The 14,432-nt window shown below is 42.9% G+C and overlaps 1 protein-coding gene across 1 annotated transcript in view; it reads left to right on the forward strand.

Annotated features, from left to right (window-relative positions):
• LOC115472478 (cadherin-related family member 3-like) overlaps positions 1–14,432 on the forward strand; it is a 116,662-nt gene that overhangs the window by 28,334 nt on the left and 73,896 nt on the right. Inside the window, exons 7-9 of the mRNA XM_030206768.1 lie at positions 2,832–3,028; positions 7,996–8,173; positions 11,118–11,280. Coding sequence (XP_030062628.1) covers positions 2,832–3,028; positions 7,996–8,173; positions 11,118–11,280 — 538 coding nt within the window. The remainder of the gene's footprint in view (positions 1–2,831; positions 3,029–7,995; positions 8,174–11,117; positions 11,281–14,432) is intronic.

A 14,432-nucleotide genomic window follows, 5' to 3' on the forward strand; every position in this document is an offset into this window, starting at 1 on the left:
TCAGAACCAACCACGGGAGTTAACCGGTCTAACTCCTGTGGTCTGAATATTGGCCCCCTTATTTTGGGGGGGGGGGGGGGTTGGATACTTTTTTTTAACCTTCTTTATTTTTTGACTCCACGATCTTAATAGTTTTCATAATGCTGTCCCCTTCCTCACCACAACCATGACCACCACCACCTACATTGATCAATTTCCATTGGTTACCCATTAAAGCCCAAATTATTGTTAAGCTTGCATGTTGGGTATATAAGATGTTCTATGGTATATATACAGAATATCTATTTTCTTTATTTTCATTTCCATTACCTCCTGTTTCATCACGTTCTCTAGATTCATGCCTTCTTTTATTTTCCATCATTTGTAAAAGTAAGGTTTAAGAAATCTCCGTATCAGGCAGTTTCAACATGGTGTTCATTCCTAGCTGATATTAGAAAGATTAATTCTTTCCTACTATTTTGAAATCAATTGAAAGCTTATCTGTTTAAAAAACTTCTGCTTCAGTGATAATCTTTTTGGGTATCTGTTTCTTTTCATTATTGTGTAATAGTTAATTCTTGCTTTATCTGCTTTGAACCTTTGACTGGGAGTTGGCAGACTACAAGCACTGTTACCATTACCATCATCGCCCAATGTCATGATGGAAGGTTGGGGTGTAGGTATATTTCCTATAATGGATTTTATGATATTAATGCACGACTTGGGTCAGTGTATTCAAAGAAGAGTGAGACAGTCTTCTCTAATTCCTTCTTCTCCTAAGGTCACCCAGAAAGGCTATCTACTAGATATATATATATATATATATATAGATAGATAGATAGATAGAGAGAGAGAGAGAGAGAACTGTTGGAGAATGGATCTAGAATACAGACTTACAGGACCAGAGTAAGGGTAAAGGGTATCCTAAAGCAAACCTTCCGATAGATTGTAGCAAAGAAAGATGGTTCCTCAGAGACCCATGAGAAGCAGGTTGCTGCAGTCCAAACAGAGAAGCGGATGAGCATTTTGGTAGCATACTCAAGGCTAGATTTACTAATGAGCACTACCATGTTATAGCATGCTAATATTTATGTTTATGCCTATTAAAATGTAGTTTACCACTTAACTTTTGCTAAACAAAGCAGTTTACAATTTCTAAAAATACAACACAATGTTAACATGCATTATTAATAAATGGATTCCGCTGCATAAAAAAAGACCCACAGTAAATAAGGAACATTAATGTATGATAGATTTTAGCAATAATAAGAAACATGCATTAGAAGCATTTAAGTTGTGTATACAGAAAGAAAGACAGACATCAAAGATGACCACAAGATTAAAGGCTGAGGGGACTGGAAGGATGAGAATGCTTTCCACAAAGTCAGGAAAAGAAGGAAAAAGGGAAGTGGGTGTGTTGAATGTTATGAAGAAGAGAGTGACATAGTGACAGGCGTCCCTAGAAATACTCCCTGAGGTTACAGTTCAGCCACTGTACAGCAGGTGGCGCTAAACCTGCCGTGTCAGAGGCTCAACCGCAAAGCCAATGTAGCCTATGGACCTTAGGCTGCCTGACCAGGAGGACGAGGCTCATCAGTGAGCAGAAAGAAAACAAGAAGGCCTTGGGAAGGGAGAAGCTGCCCTGGAATGTAGGTCTCTACTGCTCGTGTGTAAGCTACCAGAACCTGACTAAAGTAGGCTAAGCTATAGTTTGAGTTTTACAAGAATGCTGTCTTTAGGGTTACCGTATGGCTCCAGAAAAAGGAGGACACATTGATCCAGTCTGGGTTTTACTTCCATTGAAAGCAATAGAAGTAAAACTCAGACTGGCTCAACCTGTCCTCCTTTTTCTGGAAGCACCTACTATCTCTGTCTGAGCGTCTATTGGGATCTCTCTAACTCAAATAACTATATTGCAAATCCCTTGTTACTGCATAAGGTATATAAGAGGAGTTAGACAGAAAGACTTAACATTAGTCTAATATAGAGGTTTTTTGCCGATGATGACAGATAGAACTCCATAGATTGAAAGCTGAATAGCTGCATCTAGGAGTCTGTTGAGGCTTTTTCCTCTTATATACCATATGCAGTAACAAGGGATTTACAATATAGTTACTCCTTTTTCTGGAGCCATATGGTAACCCTATCTTTGAGGTCTAGCTGGAAGTAGACCTTCGTTGAGAAACCCTGCAAGTAGCTGTGTATGTGTGTACTGTAGACTTAAGGCTGTCAGCTACAAGCCTGTGTGAAGTTTGCCTCTGAACCTAAGAGACTTTGGGGCCCTTTTTCTAAGCCGCATAGGTGCCTACGCATCAATTCGGAATTACGGAACGGCTACTATGTGGCCCATGTGGTAATTTCATTTTTCACACACGTCCGCTACGCGCGCCAGAAAATAATTTTTATTTTCTGGCATGCGGCAGAAACCGGGCAGTAATCATCATTCTACATGTGTAGATGATTACCGCACGGGTAACGCGTGAGACCTTACCGCTAAGTCAATGGCTGGCGGTAAGGTCTCAGACCCAAAATGGACATATGCCAATTTTTATTTTGCCGAACGTCCATTTTCAGCAAAAATTTTAAAAAGGCTTTTTTTACAGGCACACTGAAAAATGGATCTGCACGCGCCCAAAACACGCGCCCAAAACACGCGCCTACACCAGCGCAGCCCATTTTTCAGTGCACCTTAGAAAAGGACCCCTTTACTCTTTACTTTGCTGTACCTGTGAGGTAACAGGATTCAGTGCTTGCTTAATAAAGGGGATTTTGTTCATTTCTCCCTTGGGTGGCTTTATTTGTCAATTTGTCAAAGACTATTTTGCTTGTGAATGAATTGTTCCATTTACCAGCTTTTCAAGCATTTCCAATGGTGTGGAGACCACACAGACAGAAACTTCTGGCTTAGAAAAAAAAGTACAAATCAAGCTAGATGAGGAGCTTCCAATTGGCAGAAGAGTGGCTACATGTGCAGCTATCGATGAAGACTTCATGAATGACCTCACCTACAGACTGGAGCCAGGCAACCCCTATTTCGCAATTGATAAAGGTAAGATGCTCGCTTCAGATCTGCAGCTTTAATTCTAAAGGCACTGGTATTTGGTTAAATATGCAGGTATGCATTCATATTTTATAGTATAGTTTTAAAACATTTTTCATAAATATTGATCTGTGACCTATAGTCATGGCAATGGGCTTATAGAAAAACTAATTTAAATTCAATATCTAATTCACGCCTGGAATAGACTTCCCGAGCCTGTACGTCTAGCCCCATCTTTGGCCGTTTTCAAATCCAGGCTAAAAGCCCACCTCTTTAACGCTGCTTTTGACTCCTAACCACTACTCACTTGCCCTGTACCCTTTTATCCCCACCTCTTTTATTCCCTTACCTCTTAGTTGTTCTGTCTGTCTGTCCTATTTAGATTGTGAGCTCTTTGAGCAGGGACTGTCTTTTCATGTATGATGTACAGCGCTGCGTATGCCTTGTAGCGCTATAGAAGTGATAAGTAGTAGTAGTAGTAATATTATGTGCTGGGTTGAGGCATGGAAGACAGCATAGAACCTGACAAGGCCTCTGTATTAGTTCTCCTATTTTGTTAAAAAAAAAAAAAGCAATGTTTGTTTATGGTTATTCTGTGCCTGAAAAATCCATGTGGAAAAGAAATACTCCTAGGTGTATTCTCTAAAGTAAGCCTAAATTTTATAGAATTGGCTTAAAGTTCCGCACGATGTATAGAATACTCCAAGCAGCTTTTCACATGACCAAATTTAGTTGCATTCATTTAGGCCACGTTTTACTTAGCATAAATCCTGACACCTAAATTAAGCACAGAGTGGGACTATTCTGTAATAATGCGCCTAAATTGTAGAAATGCCCATGCCCTGCCCATACCCCACCTATGGCCACACCCACTTTTCAACTATAAACTTAGAATTTAGGCGCACAACATTACAGAATACACTATTAGCAAATTGTGAGCGTAAATCTCATTTAATGCCAATTAGTGCTCATAATTGCTTGTTGACATCCAATTAACAATGCTGATTAGCTTGTTAACTAATTAAGTTATTCACATTGCCGTCATTTACTATGTTACTATGTATGTTACATTGTTATGGAATACGCTTTGATTTCTGCGCAGAAATTTTGGCATTATATATACAATCCGGGGGTTAATGTGGGAAAAAGGTTTACCGCAAAACACTTTAAAGGATTTTCTAATATTTTTCTGTTTTGTGTGAAGTAACTGCAGGGTATTTTTTATTTATTTATTTTTGGAGGGGGCAGGACAGTCCCATATTATTACATAATAAGCACATTACGTAGGGCATCTTAGTAAAAGGACCCCCAAATACCCTAAAGAGTGTTATGCAGTAATGTATTTATTTATAAAAATGTGTATTTATAATTCTCCCGTACGCAGGTATTTTGGAACAAAAAAAAGTCAAGTCCTCCATCCAGGGAGGTGTTCTTGTGTTTTAAGGAATGAAAATTGGAATAATGCTATATCATTTTCAAGAGAAAATACATTTCATTTATGTATTTATTTGTTGCATTTGAACCCCACATTTTCCCACCTATTTGCAGGCTCAATGTGGCTTACATAGTACCGTCAAAGGCATTTGCTCAGTCGGTTGATAACAAATACAGGTTGTATAGTGATCGTATGAGGTATAAGTGGAGAGTTGGAAGGAATGAAGATTGCGTGTTGTCCAGTACGATTATAGTCATGCCGTGTTGCTGGGTGAAGAGGTTACGTGGGGTTGTTGGGGTAGGCCGTTTTGAAGAAGTTGGTTTTTAGTGATTTCCTGAAGTTCAGGTGGTCGTGGATTGTTTTCACAGCTTTTGGGAGGCCATTCCATAGTTTTGCCATAAGTCCATTCTCTGAGTTTTGGAACTGTTTACCTCGTTTTGGAAGTAGGATACTTCAAGTTAGGTGATGCTTTTCTTGCCTAATTGCGTCTAGTGTTGATGCCTCCAAGCTACTCCTTGGACAATCACAGCCACCCACCCACATCCCTCTATTAATATTTATTTATTTATTTAACACATTTATATCCCACATTTTCCCACTTTGTTGCAGGCTCAATGTGGCTTACAGAATACCATAAAGCTCCGGTTCAATAATACAGGTACATAATGAAGTAGAAAGCATGATAAGAAACATAAGTATAAGCTACAAGAAATGAAGAGGGGATGGTAATAAAAGTCTAATATTGTCCATATTTAGCTGTGTCGCAGGAAGTAGAAAGTTCATCTGGATTAGGGGGATAAGCCTTCTTAAACAGAATGGTTTTCAGTATTTTCCTGAAGTTAAGGTGGTTATGGATAGACCTTACAGCTTTGGGCAAAGCGTTCAACAGTTGTGTACTTATGTAAGAAAAGCTGGATACGTAAGTAGATTTCTATCTAAGTCCATTGCAGTCTGGATAATGCAGATTTAAATAAGTACGGGATAGATTGGTACATTTCGCATGGAAAGACCTTAACAGTTTGCAGTCTGAATGTTCTGCCAGTTTTGATCTGCGCATAAGGACAGTGAAAGGGAACGACACCCTTCAGTTTAGGTACATTTTTTTAGATGATTGAATTATGAGATCATTCAGGATGTTTGTGATTGGACAGTGGTCAAGGCTGAAGCTTTGATGAAGGTTACAAATGTTCGTAGGTTTCAAACTTCTGCTATTCCAATCCTTTTTGTTCCTCTTACCTTGTCTTTAACAGGGAGATCATTTTATAACAGGTCACCTAGGTTTAGAGGGCAAGAAGGTGCCTATTTGGGCTTGATTTTGTAAAGAGACACACAGGTGCCTACATGTCTTTATAAAATATCTGAACAAAATCAAGGGGTAGCGTAATATATTTATTGGTTGCCAAATTGTGACTCAACACGAGTCGTGTTTCGGCCGCTAGGCCTTCATCAGGCGTCTGACCCAACCCAACTGGCTGTGGATAATGCCGCTCAATGTAGTAAAATGATAAACACTAGAGTAAACTGCATGAGTAAACCAAACTAGCACAGCTTCTGGATGCATCCAAAGTTAAGAACTTTCCAAAGTGACTGAAAGCTATGTCAAAGCTGGGGGTGGACACTTTGAGCATTCACAGTGACAGTGAAATTCTGACACATTGTTAATTGTATCATTTGAATGAAGTTACTTTACTGTGTTGTAGCTTAAACGTTTTTTAACATGCAAAAATCACTAGGTTGCAACACTAAAATGTCATTACCATCAACATAGTTTAAGATAATTACATGTTATTTAACAGTAATATGTAATGACTAAATAAGCACATAAAATTTCTTGTTGAAATTCAAAGCGGTTGCTGAGAAAACAGCAAAAAACTCTAGGGGGTTCCTTTTTTTTGCTTCACCCTGTATATAAATTTATTTATTTACTTATTTGTATTTGACTTGAATACCACAATTTACGCACCTTATTGCCTTCTACAGCTTGGCGACTACTTATAGAATTACCCTAAGGGGTCAATTCTATAACATGCACCAAAATGCAGTGCACAGAGTGTAAATTCTATAAAGGTATATGGGTGCCCAGAGAATACTAGCATAAGTATTCACTTATGCCACGTCAATAGCAGGAGAAAATGTATGTTTCTAAATGTAGCCCTTTAGGGCTAGATTATATATATCACACCTAAAAAATTGGTGCTGAAAAAAATACGCCTAGGCATATTCTATAAACTGTGCCTAACTTTAGGTGTAGTTTATAGAACATATTTAGGTGTATTATTTTCAGCGTGGTTTATAGAATACGCATAGTGGCGACTAAATATAGGTGCAACCATTTACACCAAGTAAAATGGTGTAAATTCCCATGTCTAAGTTAGGCATGGAGCGCGTAAATGTAAGGAATGCCCACCCATGCTTCTTCCATGACCACACCCGCTGTTGAGATCCGCATGGTAGAATTTATGCACACCACTTTATAGAACACACTTAGCAAGTTGTGTGCAGAAATTTTAATTAAAGCTAATTAGTGTCGATAATTGCTTAAGTGGCAGTGCCGATTGGCTTATTAAGCAATGACATTGTGTGCGCAAATCCAGAACACAACTGGAATTGCATGTGCAATTCAAGTCGCATGCCCCTTCCATTTTTGAGCTAAGTGACTTTTTGGCCAGTTAATTAGCACTTCAGCGTGCGATAGTCAGTTACGTCTATTTAATATTAGCACATAGGACTAGATTCTATATATCACACCTAAGAAAGGTGTCACCGAAACAAAATATGCCTAGGCGTGTTCTATAAAGTATGCCTAAATTTAGGCATACTTGATAGAATAAGCCTAAAGTTCCACATGGTATATAGAATACGCCGCACGCCCATCTACGCAACTAAATGTAGTTGCGGGCTGTTACACCAAGTAAACCTTAGTGTAAATGATGGCGCTTAAGTTACATGGGGACCGGGTGTATTCTATAACCATGTGCATAGATTTTAGAAAGCCCATGACCAGCCCATTCCACGCCCAAGGCCACACCTCCTTTTCAACAATGCAACTTAGACTTTGTGTGCATCATGTTGCAGAAAATGCTTAGACAAAAAGGTGTAGGAAGAACACAGAGGATCTTTAATTAGAAAATGGATGGTATAAAAAGCAAAGCTTAGAAGGCTGCATGTATTGATGTGTCAAGTGGTGCTTAGATGACATCTCTGGCTGTGAAGAACTAAGGCCAGTGTTGGGCAGTCTTGTATGGCCTGTGTCCTGTATATGGCAAGACAGTTTAGGATGGGTTGGAGAGGACTTTAACGGCAACTCTATTAGTTGGAACATAAGGCCAGTGCTGGGTGGACTTCTACAGTCTGTGTCCCAAAACTACCAACGAAAGATCAGGATCGAGTATTTTATATCACATTCATGGTTGGTTTAATCATGAATCAATAATGAGTGTGACTGTTGGGCAGACTGGATGGACCATTGATGTCTTTATCTGCCGTCATTTACTATGCTACCACGTTATCAGTCATTCTTACATTTTTGTCCATGTTCTAGGAACTGGAACAGTGATTATTATATCTAGACTAGACCTAGAGACCACTGGATTTCTGAATACTCAGTCTTTTGCTGTCAAGGTCTGTGACAAAGACCTTCAGTGTGCAGCTATCTCCGTCATTGCAGAGATCACCGAGGTCAATGATAACTCGCCATTCTGCAGTCGCTATTTGTACAGGTAAGCAGTGGTTGGGACAGCAGTTTAGACTGATGATTTCATCACACCTTTTGTATTTGTCATTATCAGATAAGTGTTTTCATTTTCTATATTGTGATTATTTATGACATATTCTTTGATCATTTCTCCCGAATATGTACATTTGAAAGAACAAAACCAAGTGCAACGGTTGAAATGGGGAGCTTTGTCTGTTGTCACTTTAGCACAATTTATTTCTGAGCACTTCTCACATAGAGGGTTTTTAATTTTCATTTTAGTGATTTATTTATGATGACCTGGATTTGTGTTATATTTTGATATAATTTAGGATCTGGGGCAAGAATTTTGATCTATAGTTTTCCTCTTTTATGCTATAATATTTATACTGTAAGATAAAGGGATATCAACTGCAAAATTTCATTCTCAGGTATGGACTGATTATGTCTTTAAGAAATGAGAAATGTTTATTAGGAACAAAAAAGTAATTAACCCCAGAAATCATATACCCATTGCAGGTTTTAGGCTGTACAATATGAAAAACATCTAAGTTGTGAAAAAAACCCGCCATAGTCCCTTTTTACTAACCCTATAGTACACAAAATTTCAAAAATGTAAGCTGTCAAAATTTATCCCTCCAAACTTTTATAACCTTTACTTCTATTATTTGTAACCCCACTTTTGGTACCTTTTCACCCAGTGGGTCACATGGAGGGGCATAATCGACCAGAAACGCCTATCTCCATGGGCGTTAATCTCCGAGAACGGGTCCGTGAAGGGGCGGAGTGAACCGTATTTTTTAAAAAAAATAGACGCCCATGCTTTATTCGCCAAGGTGTGAGCTGGGCGTTTTTGCTTTTCACCGATAATGGAAAATGAAATCGCCCAGCTCAAAAACGAATAAATGCAAGGCATTTGTTCGTGGGAGGGGCCAGGATTCATAGTGCACTGGTCCCCCTCACATGCCAGGACACCAACCGGGCACCCTAGGGGGCACTTTTACAAAAACAAAAAAAAAGGTAAAAGAGCTCCCAGGTGCATAGCACCCTTCCCTTGGGTGTTGAGCCCCCCAAATCCCCCTCAAAACCCACTGCCCACAAGTCTACACCAGTACTATAGCCCTAAGCGGTGAAGGGGGGCACCTACATGTGGGTACAGGGGGTTTGGGGGGGTTGGACGACTAGTAGCATTAAGCAGCACAATTGTAACAGGTAGGGGGGGGATGGGCCTGGGTCCACCTGCCTGACGTCCACTGCACCCCCTAACAACTGTTCCAGGGACCTGCATACTGCTGCTTGGGAGGAGGGTATGACATTTGAGGGTGAAAGTAAAAAGTTGTGAAACATCATTTGTTGTGGTGGGAGGGGGTTAGTGACCACTGGGGGAGTCAGGGGAGGTCATCCCCGACTCCCTCTGGGGGTCATCTGGTCATTTAGGGCACTTTTTGGGGCCTTATTCATCAAAAAACAGGGTCCAGGAAAAGTGCCCTAAATTCTAGCTACAAACGCATCCATTATCGGCGAAGGGCGCCCATCTCTGTTCGGGTGATAACCACGCCCCAGTTCCGCCTTCACCACGCCTCCGACACTCCCCCGTCAACTTTGTCCGCATCCGCGACGGAGTGCAGTTGAAAGCGTCCAAAGTTCGGCTTTCGATTATGCCGCTTTATTTGTTTTTGTGAGAAGAACGCCCATCTCCCGATTTAGGTCGGAACTTGGGCGTTATTCTCGTTCGATTATAAGCTGGATAGCGGGGCATAATCGAACGGGGCCGGCCATCTCTAATGACGACCCGTCAAGCGGCATACCCGACTGTATTATCGAAACAAGATGGCCGGCCATTTTCCGTTTCGATAATACGGTCAGGGACAGCCAAATCTCAGCATTTGGGTCGACCTTAGAGATGGCCGACCTTGGTTTTCGCATATAATGGAAACTAAGGGCTGCCATCTCAAAACCGGCCAAATCCAAGCCATTTGGTCATGGGAGGAGCCAGCATTTGTAGTGCACTGGTCCCCCTCACATGCCAGGACACCAACCGGGCACCCTAGGGGGCACTGCAGTGGACATCACAAATTGCTCCCAGCTGCATAGCTCCCTTACCTTGGTTGCTGAGCCCTCCAAATCCCCCCCCCAAACCCACTACCAACATCTGTACACCACTGCCATAGCCCTTAGGGATGAAGGGGGCACCTACATGTGGGTACAGTGGGTTTTGGGTGGGGTTCAGAGGGCTCCCATTTACCACCACAAGTGTAACAGGTAGGGGGGGATGGGCCTGGGTCTGCCTGCCTGAAGTGCACTGCACCCACTAAAAACTGCTCCAGAGACCTGCATACTGCTGTCATGGAGCTGGGTATGACATTTGAGGCTGGCATAGAGGCTGGCAAAAAATGTATTTAAAAGTTTTTTGGGGTGGGATGGGGTTGGTGACCACTGGGGGAGTAAGGGGAGGTGATCCCCGATTCCCTCTGGTGGTCATCTAGTCAGATCCGGCACCTTTTCGAGGCTTGGTCGTGTACAAAAAGGGACCAAGCAAAGCTGGCCAAATGCTCGTCAGGGCCGGCCTTCTTTTTTCCATTATTGGCTAAGGCCGGCCATCTGTTAACCACGCCCCCGTCTTGCCTTCAGTACACTGCCGACATGTCCCCTTGAACTTTGGCCGGCCCTGCGACGGAAAGCAGTTGAAGCTGGCCAAAACTGGCTTTCGATTATACCGATTTGGCTGGCTTTAGGAGAAGGCCGGCTATTTCCCGATTTGTGTCGGAAGATGGCCGCCCTTCTCCTTCGAAAATAAGCAGGATATATACCCACTTACAGTAAATTGTCTACTTTCCTTTATAGAATAAGGTACCAATCAGGTGCCCTCTGGGCTCTCTATATAGGCACATTGTTATAGAATTACTCCTCCCACAAAAGATTTCTAGGAGATTGGTATCTGAAAAGTGTCAATAATATTCTTAAATTAGTTATACCAGTCCAGAACCCATTGCAGCAAATACTATTGTGGCTACATTGAACTGTGAAGATCTGGATAAACCCCCGAACGCTCTTACTTATACTCCTATCAGTGGACCCATTGGTACTGGGAAGCTATTTGAACATGTGGCAGGGTCTCCTACAGTCATTATGGTAAGTTTGTTTATTTTTTAAATTAAATTCTATATACCACCTTCCTGAAAAATTCATGAGTACATAAGAACATATATGTTGCCCTACTGGGACAGACCGAAGGTCCATCAAGCCCAGCATCTGTTTCTAGCAGTGACCAATCCAGGTTACAAGTACCTGGCAAGATCCCAAAACAGTACAATACAATTTATGCTGCTTATTCTAGAAATAAGCAGTGGATTTTCCCCAGGTCCATCTTAATAATGGCTTATGGACTTTTCTTTTAGGAAGCTATCCAAACCTTTTTAATCTCCGCTAATCTAACTACTTTTACCTCATTCGCTGGCAACAAATTCCAGAGTTTAATTACACGTTGAGTGAAGAAAATTTTCTCCGATTCATTTTGAATTTACTACATTGTAGCTTCATCGCATGCCCCCTAGTCCTAGTATTTTTGGAAAGAGTAAACAAGCGATTGACGTCTACCCGTTCTACTCCACTCGTTACTTTATAGACCTCTATCAATTTAAGATGGTGTGCAATAATCAAAAATCCATATAGTTACAGACCTTGTTACACGTGGAGCTTCACTTCACATAGGGGCCCTTTTACTAAAGGATTGGCATGTGGCAAGCGGGTACCGGAAGTAATCGGGCAGTGCCACATGCTGCCTGGTTACCACTGGATTAGCGTGGGAGCCCTTAATGCCACCTCAATGGGTGGCGGTAAGTGATCCCCCCCCAAAATGGCAGCAAGTGCAAACTTACCACATAGACATTCCTTTTTTGGGCCTTTTTACATCCTGCAGTAAAAAGGGCCTCGACACATGGCAAAAACAGCCGCCGCCACTAGCGCAGGGGCCCCCTTAACCGCAGCTTGGTAAGAGGGCCCCATAGAGTGTAGAAATCAGAACCGAGATCCAGGTTGGGACATGCTCAGTTCCAGGGGTATTTTATTTATTCAGAACATTTATACCCCGCTTTATACCAGGAATGGATCCTCAGAAGCTTAGCCGAAATTGGGTGGTGGAGCAGGTGGGGGAAGAGAGGTTGGTGGTTGGGAGGCGAGGATAGGGGCGGGCAGACTTATATGGTCCGTGCCAGAGCCGGTGATGGGAGGTGGGACTGGTGGTTGGGAGGCGGGCAATACTGCTGGGCAGACTTGTACGGTCTGTGCCCTGAAAAAGGCAAGTACAAATCAAGGTAAGGTATACACGAGTTTATCTTGTTGGGCAGACTGGATGGACCATGCAGGTCTTTTTCTGCCGTCATCTACTATGTTACTATGTTACTTAAAGCAGCCTCAAAGCGGCTTACAATGAACTGAGGAAACAATTACAATGACAGTAGAGAGGGTAGAAGGATCAGAGGAAGAAGGGAAGGGAAAATGCACTGAAAGGCTTTGGCCAGATCAGAGGAGATACAAGTACAATGAAATCAGAAATTGATTAGATAGAAACAAAGAAACAGAGAAAAATAGACAATAAGGAAAGGTGAAAAAAGTCCAAAATGGTCCATAAATATGTTGGTAGGAAGGACTTCAGGTGATATTTTGAGGCTGAGGTGTAGGCTGAACTCCTTTTTGCTGCCTGTGCCAGTCTCTGATGGTAGAGAAGGTTTTGATTAAGTTGGATTGAACAGTGGCAATCGGCCACCCAACCGTAGCAGGATGAGATGAGAGTGACCTAACAGGCCACGTCGAAAAAGCAGGCTGCAGAAGAAGTTGAAAGCTGCTCCTCAACCGTCCGCTCCAGCTCCTCATACGATGGATGCAGCTACCAGGTGGACACAGTTCCAAAATGCTCAACGGCCCAGCTGCAACGATCAATGGATGATGAACAGGCCTGGGGTGAACGGGCGGCAGGCTGAGTGTCTATAGGTGCAACCAAAATGCGACAGCAGTAGTAAGCGGCCTGAAGAGAAGAAGAGGGAACCAGAGGCAAATGGCAGCAGCTCCAGACTGTCATCGCTCAGCCGAACAGCTGATCGCACGCAATGGAGGCGGGGCCCAGGATGCCAACGGGCCCGGCGACAACACTGCCAAGGAGTAGGGACATTAATATGCCTGGTTCAGAGGCTGCCAACTCCCCACAGTATCTGGAACCGACAAGGCAAGCTGAGACTTCCAGTTGCTCACGGTACGAATGGCCCGATTGGGTGGCTGCTATTGGCCGGCGGCAGGCACACAGAAACGGCATGAACTGGCCGATACGAGCAGCCAGATGCAGCCTAACAGGATCCCCAAGGCACCCTGGACCAAGAGAGGTGTAGGACCAGTGGTGCCAAGCCAATCCACGCCAGAGACCGGTGGTAAACCCGGGGGCCGCATGGCATTGCTTGCTGAATGATCTGATCAAGTTTCTGTGCGTGCGTCTGACGTCCTGCACGTGCAGGACGTCAGACACATGCACAGAAACAGATTCAAACTTGATCAGATCATTTGGAAACGCCGCGCGGCCGAGAAGAGGACTTCGGCTGGCGGGGGTTGGGGTCCCCCGCCAGCAAAGGTACGCAGCGGGGGTTGGGGTCCCCCGCCAGCAAAGGTACATGGCGGGAGAGGGTTGGCGGCGGGAAGGGGGGTCAAGAGGGTTGCAGCGGCAGCGGGGAGGGGGGGGGCGCCGGGGGGCTACAATGTGCCCCCTCACCTCAGGCTCTGGATCCCCCTCCCGTCGAAGTCTGGCTACGCCCCTGGTGTAGCTGCCCCATTTTACCAATCAACATGAGTAAATGCCAACAATAATGTAGTGAGGCCACAATTTAAATATAGCTTCATGTAGAAGGTGATTCAGGAGAAAAATCTACAAAACCTACAAGTGATTCAGGAGAAAAGACTCCTTTAATCCCTTGTGTAAAGCCCTGGCTGAAATGAACACTTGGTTAAAAAAAACCCTCATATATGCCATTAAGCAGGTGTAGAAGCCAAAATGAACCTTTTTTTTTCTCATACGTGTTTCCTTTGTGAACTGGGGAATGTGTGTGTTCAATTTACAGCCACATGAGTATCACCTAAACCATGCCTGTGGATCTTCACATGTAAACAGCGACTTTCTGAAATCAGTTTTTACACATGTGTACAATATATACATAAGTACATAAGTATTGCCATACTGGGAAAGACCAAAGGTCCATTGAGCCCAGCATCCTGTTTCCAACAGTGGCCAATCCAGGTCACAA

Source organism: Microcaecilia unicolor, chromosome 6 (genome assembly GCF_901765095.1).
Source record: "Microcaecilia unicolor chromosome 6, aMicUni1.1, whole genome shotgun sequence".
NCBI lineage: Eukaryota > Metazoa > Chordata > Amphibia > Gymnophiona > Siphonopidae > Microcaecilia > Microcaecilia unicolor.